Source organism: Orbicella franksi, chromosome 9 (genome assembly GCF_964199315.1).
Source record: "Orbicella franksi chromosome 9, jaOrbFran1.1, whole genome shotgun sequence".
In the NCBI taxonomy this organism is placed as follows: domain Eukaryota; kingdom Metazoa; phylum Cnidaria; class Anthozoa; order Scleractinia; family Merulinidae; genus Orbicella; species Orbicella franksi.
Genome location: NC_138153.1, coordinates 23,071,629 through 23,084,753, shown reverse-complemented (window position 1 = coordinate 23,084,753; position 13,125 = coordinate 23,071,629). Strand labels below are relative to the sequence as shown.

The window sequence follows — 13,125 nt, the reverse complement described above, 5'->3', positions numbered from 1 at the left end:
CGTTGCAGGACGTCTGTTGTAACTGCCTGTGACACCCTTTGCGCCCATTCTCTTATACCGTTTGTCCTTTCCGAGCTCGTACCGATCTTGGCCGCATTCTTCAGAACAGTAAACAGGGCACCTCCACGTTGTCTCTTGTTATAGTGATTCACATTGTCTCTGACTCCTTTTGCTGCCTGACCCGCTAATTTCAAAACCAGCGTAGCAAAGGCACGTGAGGGTCCCGATAAGAACATACTGGCTCCTTCGGCGATCTTGTCTACCAATCGATGTTTACGTCGTGTCAGTGCTCCACCTCGCTGTTTACTTCTTTTCTTGGTCTTCGGTTTATTTTTCATCGTCGACGTTTACGCGAAGCAGCTTCCAAACCCTTTTTCACGCCGTAACCCGCTGCACTAGAGATTCCTCCTAGAGCCGCCGCCTTGCCTGCTGCTACTAAAGCTGGAATGAGAGCTGCCAATGGTAACAATCCCCCTTTTTGTGCCTTCCTTCGTCTCCTTGGTTTTCTACGAACTGTTCGTTTGCTCTTCATGACACATACTACCACTCACACGTAAGTGCTCCCGCTTTTATCGACGTGGTCGTAGCGAAATCGTTGTTCGTATTCTTGCACGCACTTGTCAGACACAGGAGAAGTGAAATCAGTGATTGTGTCATCCAAGGTTTGCATCTTGATCAAGAATCCGTCAAACTCCTCCATCGGAAGTCCTCGCACGTACGTTCTCAATTCGATCAAAGCTTTGTCGTAAGTGGTGTAGGCAAAGCGACACATGTCGATTTTGAACGAAAACTTTTTGAAGTCGTTCAACCCCTTGATCACAGTTCCAGCAGCAGTTAAACAGGCAATCAGGAGACTATTTTCCAAGACGGATCCTACGACGATACCTGCTGCCACGATGATCAATGCCAAAGCGTTCAAACAATCGTGGCACCACTTAAAGTGGTAAAACAATTGGCGATGACACCACCACTGACGGTGGTAAAAGGAAAACAACCCATCCAATCGGTACAGCAAATCTTTGTTTACCAACTGGGCGCTTTTCTTGGATCCGTTCATTAGAGATACGGTAGTGATTGAATCTTGGGAAGAACTCATCACGATGTCTCGATGAATTTGTGACATCGCATACATCCTTCGTCCTTTAAAAGGTGGCTGAGTGTGACGAAACCGCGCCACAAAGGTGGGCTCTCTCTAACAAAAAAAAAAAAACTAAGCGTAAATGAACCCGAGAAAACACGCAACAACTACCTAAGTCTACAAGCATTTATTACAACAATTACAATAAAATAACATTATACTTTAAATAGGGTAACTAACAATAATACATTAAGCTAAATAATTAACCTTAATTTATTTACAAGAATATAATAAACAAGCTAAATACTTCAGTACACTTAATCTATTTACAAGAATATTCCTTAAAAAAAATAGGCGTTTCCGTAGTTCAGTTCAGTTCACCTTGCGTTTGAAGTCCTTGTCCATGAACTTGACCCCAACAACGTTCCACCAACACATGACACACACAACGAACCAATTCAAACTCCCGTTTATAACTCCCACCTTTCAACTTACTTCTTCCGATTACGTCTTCACTCAGTCCGGTATATTTCAACTTGACTTCTCCGATTTACTCCAGCTGTCCGGTTTACAACGGCCGACTTCGACAGAACTTTACGCTTGTCCTTCGATTGCTTCGACCAGAACTTTACGCTTGTCCTTCGATGGCTTCGACAGAACTATTTAGCACTCACGTTCCCCGGCAAATGGCTCTTTGTCGTGAATTTAGGAATGGTTTACTGATGGTTTCTCAGTAATGAAAATGTGCTTCCGGACGTGTTCCTGCCACTTTCTAGCCTCGCTCGTAACTACACTTCAACCTGCTTCTTCTACACACAGAAAAACCTCTCAACACGTATCACCCCAAAAAACCCTAAATATGTAAACATGTTAAAATATGTTACAATCAAAGAAAGGAAAAGAAAACTATTGGTCAAGGACCAACCACAAAAGCACCGAACAGAACTGGTTACACAATCAAAGAATACAAATCACATAATCGAGTGCCACGGAATAAACACGATTCCAAATAAGCCGTTCCCATGGGATGTAATTAAGCATTCCATGACACCTACACCAAAACTATTGTTACGGAATAAATATGATTCTAAACATGCTGTTCCTATGGGATGTAATTAAGCATTACATGACACCTCCCCCTTAAATAGCTATTTTTGGGGAAAGTGAAAACACAAAAATAGTACTTAAAGGTGAAATTACAGTAGCATAAAGTATTTACGCCCTGCTAAGGGCATCTACGTTACAGTTTTGTTTGCCACTCTTATGTTCTACTTTAATGTCATACTCTTGTAAGGTAATGCTCCACCTTAGTAATTTCCTACTCTTGTACCGGACCTGATTCAACCACACAAGAGGATTGTGGTCTGTTTGCAGCCTAAAAGTGCGACCAAATAAATAATAGCGAAATAGCTCTACAGCCCAAACAATTCCTAAACATTCTTTTTCTGTGGTAGACAACTTTTCCTCTCTAGGCTGTAACTTTCTACTAGCATACGCTATGGGGTGTTCTTCCCCATCCTGATCTTCCTGACTTAAGATGGCACCAAGACCTCTATTTGACGCATCTACTTGCAAAATGAAATCGTCATCCCAGTGTGATGGCCTCAAAACAGGGGGAGTCTGCATTGCAGCTTTCAAATCCTGAAAAGCTAATTCATGATTAGTACTCCATTCAACCTTAGAGGGATTTTTACCCTTAGTGAGGTCGGTAAGAACCGCAGCCCGTTCCGAAAAATTTGGAATAAACTTTCTATAATACCCAACCAACCCAAGAAAAGATCTTACCTTCTTCTTAGTTTCTGGTCTGGGATATTCTTTAATAGCTTGAACCAAAGCTGTGCGGGCTGAATTCTATCACCTCCAACTCTGTGACCGACAAAATCCACCGTCGACATCGCAATCTTACACTTAGAAGGTCTAGCATTCAGTTTGCACTCTCGCAGACGTTGTAAGACCTTTTGAAGTTCAAGAAGGTGTTGCGGAAAAGATGTTGACGTGTCAATTTCGACATCATCAATGTAGGCATCTGCAAAATCTAATCCCTGTAAGACCTTGTCAGACATCATCCTCTGAAAGGATGCTGGAGCTGTTTTCATACCAAATGGCATAACTAAAAACTCATACAGCCCTTTAGTAGTAATAAATGCGGACTTTTCAATGGCAGAGGTCTCCAAGGGAATCTGCCAGTAGCCTTTAGTGAGATCAATTGTACTAATATACTTAGCACAGGCGATCTTTTCAATCATACGTTCCATGGATGGAACTGGATAAGCATCCATCTTTGTGACACAATTGAATTTTCTGTAGTCAACGCACAGCCTTATTGTACCATCTGGCTTGGGAACAATGACAACAGGGGCCGCCCAAGGACTAGTAGAAGGACGTATTATGCTCATTTCCAGCATCTTCTCAATCTCTTTGTTAACCTCCCCCTCAAGTTTTTGAGGAATCTTGTAAGGGGAGCACCTGATGGGTGGAGAATCACCCGTGTCGATAGTATGCGTCGCTACATTGGTTAAATTTGGTTTTCCTGAAAACACATCAGAATACTCATGTAGGAAGTTTCTTACCTGCCGTCTTTGACCTTCCGTCAAATCATCAGAGATCACCACATCTTTCCAAGTCTCATCATGACCACATGGGGAAACATTGTTTTCGTGTGGCAATGGCATCTCTGGGGACTCCGCCATTACTAAAGCAGCCATTTCATCTCTGCTTTGCCATTTGCTAAGGAAATTAATGTGATAAGTGCGATGCTGTTTGTACATCTTGCCCGTGTCGAGCTCATAATTCAATCCGTCCTCTAGTGCTCTAGTGACTGTGATGGGTCCTTGCCATCTCATTTCTAATTTACTCCCAGGGGTGGGTAGCAAAACTAAGGCTTTGTCTCCAACTTCTAAGCGCCGTTTTGAACTATGGATATCATACAACCGTTTCTGTCTACCTTGAGCTTGCTTCAGGTTCTCTTGAACAACTTGCTGCATTGTTGCAAGTCTTCTTCGGATCTCAAGGACATGAGTTATTAGATTGTCTCCTGAAGACGATTCTTCCGACCAAGTCTCCTTGATAACGGCGAGGGGTCCTCTCACCGTACGTCCATAGAGTAATTCAAAGGGCGAGTAACCAGTGGACTCACAAGGAACTTCTCTGCAAGCAAAAAGCAAGTATGGGAGATATTTGTCCCAGGTCTGAGCCCGCTCTCGAACAAACTTCTTCAACATACTCTTCAGAGTGCCATTGAATCGCTCCACTAGCCCATTTGCCTCAGGGTGGTATACTGAAGTCTTAATCTTGGTGATGCCTAATTGGTCATACAGCTGGGCCATGAGCTTACTCATGAAATTGGAACCCTGGTCAGACACTATCTCATCAGGAATGCCCACCCTAGAGAAGTATTGAATCAATGCATCAGCGACCGCTTTAGAGCTTGTTGATCGCAAGGGTATGGCCTCTGGGTACCGTGTAGCATAGTCTACGATTGTTAAAATGTACCTGTAACCCGTTGTTGTTCTAGGTAACTCGCCTACGATGTCAATGGCGATCTTCTTAAAGGGCTCAGTAACAACATCCACAGGCCTCAAAGGTGCCCTTTTTGACTTCAGTTTCCTGGCTACCATCTGACATTGCGGGCAGGTTGCGCAATATTTGCGAACATCAAAGCTTAGACCAGGCCAGAAAAAATGTGCAGCTATACGTTCTAATGTCTTCTTGGCACCCATATGACCTGATAAGGGGATTGTGTGACCAACACGCAGGATTTCGTTCCTATAGGATTCTGGTACTACAATCCGATCAACATACCTTGTTCATTGCGTTCTTCTGGGAGGTATTTACGGTGCATCAAGAGGTCGTTAGTGAAAAAGTAACCATCCGATTCTTGTGGTGCTATTTTAGACGATTCCCTGCGTATTTTCTCAAGAGTTACGTCTGACTTCTGATCCGCTATCAGCTGGTTTCTGTCCCTATCTAGAATGTTTACTGGAAGTTTATCTTTACCAGGTTCTGTTACCAAAGCATCACTCTCAGGATTCTTCTTACTTGTCTCTTCCTGTAACATGCCCTCAAATAACATTTGTAAATCTCCTTCCTATGGACCTTCAGGCTTTGTTTCTTTCTTTGATAAACTCTTGACGGCAAGTGAATTTTCTCTGTCAATTAACTCGTCTGCTTTCAACTGGGCCTCTTCTAATGCTTTCTGTCTCCTAGTCATCACGAAAGCGTCATCTCCACCAGTATCATCAGCTAAAGCATTTCTCTCCCACTGGTCCAAAACACTTTGTCTCGAAAGTGTTCGTCCAAAAGACGACCTGCCAAGTAAGCAATCTACAGGTAGCCTGTCCAAAACTCCCACTAATTCTACATGTTTATCTTCTTTGCTGTCGAATTCAACGTTTGCAAGGGGGACTGTAAGACGTTCTCCCGCAGCTGTTAAGACTGTGATTTTGTCACCAATGAGGGCTGTATTACTTACATATCTTTTGTGGACTAGGGTCCTAGTACAACCAGAATCAATGACCATTTCTGCAATCTTGCCTTTTATTTTACCACTAACATTGCAAGGGGGGAACTCACATTGTTCTGACGTTAGGGGTGTCATACACAGGAGGTATCCCTGTGAAGGCTTCACACGGCCCCTACCACAATTGAACGACATGTGACCCGGTTTACCACATTTGTAACATCTAATTTCAGGCTTTGTGGTTCTGCGGGCTCGAGGGGAAGGCGATTTGGGTTTTTTTTCTAAGTGTTGATCTTCTTTTCTTTCAGACAATGAATCATCCGCCTTACCATCTGGCTTCTTTTTCCCAGATTTCTCATTCCTACCAGTTGACACATACTTTCCCTCAACAAGTGGCCCTTTCCTAGACTGAACATGCAAATTAGCAAGATTACCAAGTTCTTCAGCAGTTTTTCGCTTTTGCTCCTTTAACCAAGCTCTAAGTTCAGGACTTACCGCATCAAGAAGTCGCTCCATCAATACTTGTTCAATTATCTTGTCTGCATCACTAGTAGCCTCGGCAACGGCCATCCAACGGCTGAGATATCTTCGGGTCCTATTTCCCCACTGAACGAAGTCCTCGTCGGGCTTTTTCTCTGAGGTTCGAAACCTATATCTATAGTGATCAGCGGTTAACTGGTAAGCTTTAATAATACTTGCCTTACTCTCATGGTAATCCTGGCATGCAGGGTCTGGAATTTCTAAATAAATTGATTTAGCCTTTTCAGTGAGCTTAGGTACTAAATTACCAACACATTCCCCCTCGGGTAGGGATTGCGCCCTTGCAGTCATTTCAAAAATTCGGAAATAATCATCTATATCTTCGCTCTCCCTCATTTCCCTGATTTTTATAAACTTGGGCTTTTTAACCTCACTGTTACTCACCTGTCGCCTTTCAAACTCTCTTACAGCAAAATCTTCCTTTTCAGCTCTGAGATTTCTGAGCCTCTCCTCCTCTCGTACCAAACGCTTTTCTTCTTCTTGGGCTTTTTGAGTTTCAAACTCTCTTCTCTCCCTCTCTATCTCCCTTTCTGCCTGACGCCTTTCTCTCTCCACCTCCCTTTCCAACTCCCTAATTTCCCTTTGTTCCTGACTAATTTTTCTCCGCAGTTCTAGCATCTGCAGCTCACGCTCTTGTAACTGTAATCTCTGCTCAAAATTGAGACTAGTTTCCAAAGTCCCCTCTGCAAGGTTTTCCCTTTCCTGAGCATCGAAACTTTGGCCTATCCGATCGAATGTTCTAAGTTTGCTCGCTAAGGTCTTAACTCCATCCTTTGATGAAAAATAAATACTTCGTTTGGTAGCCTCATCTCTAAGATCTTGTAAGGACCAAGAATCATAGTCGATGGCTCTAGCAGCCATAGTAAATCCCTACTATTTGTTTGCGTGTCTCCTATTGAGCTGTTTATGCGAACTGTTAAAGAGCGATCCCACTTCTGACACCAAAAATCTGTGACGAAACCGCGCCACAAAGGTGGGCTCTCTCTAACAAAAAAAAAAACTAAGCGTAAACGAACCCGAGAAAACACGCAACAACTACCTAAGTCTACAAGCATTTATTACAACAATTACAATAAAATAACATTATACTTTAAATAGGGTAACTAACAATAATACATTAAGCTAAATAATTAACCTTAATTTATTTACAAGAATATAATAAACAAGCTAAATACTTCAGTACACTTAATCTATTTACAAGAATATTCCTTAAAAAAAATAGGCGTTTCCGTAGTTCAGTTCAGTTCACCTTGCGTTTGAAGTCCTTGTCCATGAACTTGACCCCGACAACGTTCCACCAACACATGACACACACAACGAACCAATTCAAACTCCCGTTTATAACTCCCACCTTTCAACTTACTTCTTCCTATTACGTCTTCACTCAGTCCGGTATATTTCAACTTGACTTCTCCGATTTACTCCAGCTGTCCGGTTTACAACGGCCGACTTCGACAGAACTTTACGCTTGTCCTTCGATTGCTTCGACCAGAACTTTACGCTTGTCCTTCGATGGCTTCGACAGAACTATTTAGCACTCACGTTCCCCGGCAAATGGCTCTTTGTCGTGAATTTAGGAATGGTTTACTGATGGTTTCTCAGTAATGAAAATGTGCTTCCGGACGTGTTCCTGCCACTTTCTAGCCTCGCTCGTAACTACACTTCAACCTGCTTCTTCTACACACAGAAAAACCTCTCAACACGTATCACCCCAAAAAACCCTAAATATGTAAACATGTTAAAATATGTTACAATCAAAGAAAGGAAAAGAAAACTATTGGTCAAGGACCAACCACAAAAGCACCGAACAGAACTGGTTACACAATCAAAGAATACAAATCACATAATCGAGTGCCACGGAATAAACACGATTCCAAATAAGCCGTTCCCATGGGATGTAATTAAGCATTCCATGACACCTACACCAAAACTATTGTTACGGAATAAATATGATTCTAAACATGCTGTTCCTATGGGATGTAATTAAGCATTCCATGACACTGAGAATCCTTTGATCGTCCAAACTACCAGGATGTAAATCCCAGACCATGTATCCGAACGGACGTTCTGTCAAACGTTGAAACGTGTCTTGTAAAACTTGCCATTGGGTGGGAAACGCCTGTAACAGTAAATTTCTTATGCCTAATTGATCTCGTGGATTCTTGAAGGCAACGATGTAGTGGGCGTTTCTGGAAATGCTCTTGGCACATTTTCCTGGCGGAAACATGTCTTGGCACAAGTAGAGCACTGTCACGTTTTGATGGTGAGAATGTTTGGTGAACAGATCCAACACCCGTTTATCGTTTCCTCCCTCAGCCATTAGATCGTCCAACACGAGTAATCCGCCTTTAGGAAACCACGTTTTCAATTGATCTGTGTCGGGAACGCCTTCGTGAAACTTGACTCCTTGTTCTTTCATAGGTTGAAACCCGTCTTGCCACACTCCATAGCAATAATGTATTTGGGAGGGTGGGGTATGAAACAAATCGAGGTTGTTCAGTAACAGTTTGGTTGTGAACACCGTCTTGCCACACCCTGAAGGACCCACCACCAACAGACTAGAAGGGGTGTGAAATCGAAAAGCCTTGCGTCGTTCCATGAGTCCAAATGACCAAAGGGGCATGGGCATGCAGCTTTTGATACCACATGGAAAAATTGACCCTGCGGGGAATCAAGTGACAGTCGCGGATACTAACCATTGTACTACAAGATCATCACACAAAACATGTTTTCAATCGTATTTTAATGTCAAACCAACAATCATTGCACTAAATGTCTCGCACCGCAACGAGAAGTGTCTTGGTGATGTTTTACTTTGCACACTTTATCCCATTCTAACTCTTTCTCGATCAACTTCTTTAACATCTGGCCTACTTTGTGATCATTGTCTACATAATCATGCTTCGAGAAACGCCTCAAGAACTCGTTCATGCTTTGACCCCTCGCTCTGTCTTTTAAATAGAACAAGGCGTAATCACCACAACTTTTACTGTAAATCGATTGCAGAGACTGTCCGTTGTAAATGACATATTTCCATTGACTTTTTAACCAGTTATGCAGAGGCTCTGTTGTCGCGTAAGACTCCAAAGGTAGGGCGTAGCTGTCCATCACCTCGCACACATTCCCACTATAGGTCCAAAGCGCCAGCCAGTGTCGACCTGGTCTATGGTGTGGATCCGTGTTCACAATGTACCCACGAGGTTCTTTCTTGATCGGTCGACATGGTAATCGATCGCAAGCCACGGTCCCGTAAAAGTAGGGTTTCAAGATGGCATCCGCGGTCGCCAAATGATCCAGTTGTACGTTATTTAGGGGTACTTTCTCCATTAGCGTTGGTAAATGTCGTACAACACGGCTTTGTTCTTGTCTATTTCCAAGAGGTTCTCAAACTCTCCGTACAAGATGACTTTGATGTTGTTACCTGGTGGTACACCGAAGTTCAGCACGATCTGTAACTTTCCTGACTGCTTGGGGTTCAACACCGGACTGTCCAAACATCCGTTGGCTGCATTGTCAAATACAAACAGTGTGCAATTCTTGCCTTGACCCCAGTCCTCTCTTCTGACCATGTTTCCTTGATGTTTGCACAAACATCCTGTGGCTTGTAAGAACCGATAGTAACCTCTCAGATCTTGGGTACCGTCGTTGCGCACTAGCTCCAGGGTCTCGAAAGGGTACTCTTCTCCTCTGACCAGTTGCCTGATGTTACTCACGCCAAACTTTTGAAAACAGAAAGGGTCATGTGCCACAGTACCATTGAAGGCTTCTGAAAGCCCGAGTCCAACGATGACTCTGTTAGGAATTCGGCCTTGAAATAAACTGTTGCACTCGTATCGTTGCTGGTTCCCTTGCATGTTGAAGGTCCTAATTTCACTTTTGACGGTGGGGTAAGCCACTATGCTTCTGTTGACGTTCATTTTCGTCATCAACTCTCGGTAGACGCTGGAGTTGAGCCTTACTTGACACAGGTACATTCTTACTTTGACCTCTTCGTGCGACAATCTGCCAGCGACATTCACACCATTCAAAGACAAATTGGGAGAATTGAAGTACATCTGGATTCCAATCTGCACGCCAGGTACCAACAATTTGTTCAAGTGGAACACCTCGATGTGGGATGTGAACCTTAGCACGTGTCGTTTTCCATCCGTGTAATTGCCTTGTTCTGCTTTCATGAGTTGCACTGAAGCTTGTTGGTTGGAGGACAATGCTTGGAAAGCCTCATGCCCATCTCCTTCCGTGTTTGTGTTGTTCACAGTCAATGGCGCTGGAAATTCCAGGGCATTGTGCCAACCTTGAGGTTTCAGCACGGTTTCTCCATCATCTCTGTTGTAGTTGAGCAATGTTTCCAGGTATGCTTTGTAGTGATAAGTGTCGGTTTGAGGACTGATCAAGGTACCATTGAGTCTCACAGTGATCTGTTTGAACAAAGTGTGGGCCAAATTGTTCGTGGGCCAGAGTCTCGTGGCCTTCACAACGTTATCACCATTCGCCAGTTTGAGTGCCAACTCAATCTCAAAGAAACTTCGACTGAGATCCACGTAATCTTCTTGAGGATCCACTTGGAATTCCACGGGGTTGATGCCTGTCGTGTAGGTCTGAATGGGTACAATGCGATAACTGGACATGCTGAGATCAGTGGGTGGAACGGTGAACAGGTTCAGGTGAGGATTCAGGACTGATTTGGAACCCGGATGTAACAATCCATCGTCCATCAAGGTATCCGTCATTTTTTTCTTCTTCTTCTCCTTTGTCTTCTCGCTAAGATGTGATCCCAATCGTAGCCAACAGGTTTACTGACCTCAGGGCTAATCCATCCGCCTTTTTGTACCTTTCGTTGACGTTTCGAGGTTTGTGGGAACCCTTCACGACGTAACGTTGACATCCCTTTTTTAGATTTGACGAGTCTCGAGCTTCTGGAGTAGATGGGATTCATTAGTCGCCGAAGATGTCGTTGAATTTTCACTTGATGGTTCTGTCTAGGACTTCGTAAGCTTTACGTTTCACGGCTTGTTTAGCGCTCTATTTTGCACCCTCTTTGGCCTTTCGAATGCGATCTTGAACGCCGCGACCGCTTTTTAACCATTTCAGGCCTCCCATAACACTCGCCTTCAGCAATTCTTGAACAAACCCGCCTCCGTCTTGTGGGTCAGGTTTGAATCGCGTTAAACTTCCACCTTTCATGCTCGTTTGAAGTGAAGGGTGAGAATCGTGTTTCCTTCACCAAATTCGGTCAGTTCACCTGTTGTCTCCGACACTTGCGTGTCAATAATGTCCAACTGGGCCTTGCGCAACGAAATATATTGAACGTGGAGCGGTTCAAAATAGTGACTTTCATGCCCTGTGCGTCGATAATTGACCTCTCGCAGTAGATCCGTGACTTGATTTCCAACCATTGACCTTCCTCCCACGTCGGAATAAATGAATAAGGAACGTGATGTCGAACCCACCACGTTTTGAAAGGCTTTGTTGAGATTCGTGAAGCGCCAATCGCAAGTAACGCTCCGATGAAAAAGGTCTTCTGCTATCAACCAAAACAGAGGCTCACCCCTGTCGTTTTTCAGATCGTGTGTCATCGTTTCTAAATTGGGTACCGTGTCTGTAAAAAACTGTTGACGTAAATTGGGTCCCAAGTCATAATTTTCAGAGCTTCTCTCCTTCAACCATCCCATCTTTAAAGCCAACATCTTATTAATCTTCAATGCTGGTGAGCCATTGGAGCGTACGTGTGTCGCTTTGTTATCCGTCAACAGATCGTCTCCATCCCAACGAAATTTCACGTACATTCTCTTTCCATCGGATGCTGTATAGCTGCTACCGAGATGGGGTCCTTAGTAATTCAAGATGCGCCGCTGCTCGAAAAATGTCACCATACTTTTCATGAAACCAACACCATAAATGTACTCAACCACGGTTCGGAGATCGTTAGGGTCATAGTGAGCTCTACCAAACTTTAACGCACCAGAAGGGTATTTCATGATCCAGTCCATGGTAAACAGGATTTCGTTGCCTTCGACCAACTTGGGGAGATGCACTTTCACATCTGGTAACGAGATGCTAATCAATCCCACTTTCCAACTCGACCCTTGGAACCTGATGGGGTGGGGTAATCGAATCTTGAAATTATTGCTTTGGTTCTGTGGAAACTCTGCGCGGTTGCTGTGACTAGGCAAGGTGATGTAAAACTCCTCATTCATCCTCAAAGCTTTTTCACGTCCTTCTTGTCAATCCAACTGTCGTATTTATCTGACCAACTTTTCCAACGTACAAGCAATTTATTCCCTTTTCGTTTCAGCACTTTTTCTACTCGATACAAATCGTCGTCCGATACGGTGACTTTCTGTAAGTCTTGAGAATAAAAAAAGTACCTTCCAAAGGTGTATCATCCATCTCTTTGATTTTGTAAGTGACCACACTTCCAGGGATGACTCTGGATACTATAAACACTTCTTCCGTCCAGGCTGGTAGGTAGCCTTTCTTAAAGGTTCTAAACGTCTTATTGAGTCTCACGCGATCATTGACTTTAAACTTTGGCTTGAGACGCTTGGCGTTCAAACGTTTGGCGTACAAGTTGTTCCACACTTCTTTTTGATTACTTGCAGTCACTTTGTCGGTGGCCATCTTGATGCTGCGATGACACGATCGATTGTAACCCAAGACCAAGTCCTGCAACACGGGTAAGAACGTCAACGTATTCTTGATGGTGAAATATCGATACAATCTTTCTTTCAAGGTGCGATTGAATCGTTCCACGACGCTGGCTTTGGTGTCTCCACTGGCGGAGAAATGATGGATATTTTTCCGTTTGATCAAGGTTTGGAAGTGTTTGTTGTAAAATTCTTTGCCGTCATCCGTTTGAAGATTCTGTGGTTGGCGACCTTGACTTCGTTTCAAAATCTTCTCGAAAGCAGTCGTCACGTCTTGACCACTCTTGGACTTGACGGGCTCCACCTAGGCGTACTTGGAAAACACGTCGACTACTGTCATTAGATACCTGTAACCACGATTGGATTTGGCAATGTTGATCACTTCGATCAGATCTGCCACC

General features: G+C 43.6%; 2 protein-coding genes across 2 annotated transcripts; both read right to left on the bottom strand.

The window, feature by feature from the left end:
- Positions 1-1,095: 1,095 nt before the first annotated feature.
- Positions 1,096-8,712, bottom strand: LOC145497996 (uncharacterized). The gene is made up of 2 exons (XM_081477869.1): positions 8,084-8,712; positions 1,096-1,159 (listed from the first exon to the last, which is right to left on the bottom strand). The coding sequence occupies exons 1-2, from the start codon at positions 8,704-8,706 to the stop codon at positions 1,096-1,098; spliced, it is 687 nt and encodes a 228-aa protein (XP_081333995.1). The 5' UTR covers positions 8,707-8,712.
- Positions 8,713-8,744: 32 nt separating this feature from the next.
- LOC145497946 (uncharacterized protein F54H12.2-like) lies at positions 8,745-12,381 on the bottom strand. Its single transcript, XM_081477825.1, has one exon. The coding sequence runs from the start codon at positions 10,805-10,807 to the stop codon at positions 9,404-9,406; it is 1,404 nt and encodes a 467-aa protein (XP_081333951.1). The 5' UTR covers positions 10,808-12,381; the 3' UTR covers positions 8,745-9,403.
- Positions 12,382-13,125: the final 744 nt, after the last annotated feature.

Bases quoted from the DNA above. Each gene is read 5' to 3' on its own strand.
- LOC145497996 (XM_081477869.1), bottom strand. From the start codon at position 8,706: ATGCCCATGCCCCTTTGGTCATTTGGACTCATGGAACGACGCAAGGCT. The intron at 1,160-8,083 runs TCTCAGTGTCAT...CGGTTTCGTCAC, and splicing joins AGTTTGGACGATCAAAGGAT to ACTCAGCCACCTTTTAAAGG.
- LOC145497946 (XM_081477825.1), bottom strand. From the start codon at position 10,807: ATGACGGATACCTTGATGGACGATGGATTGTTACATCCGGGTTCCAAA.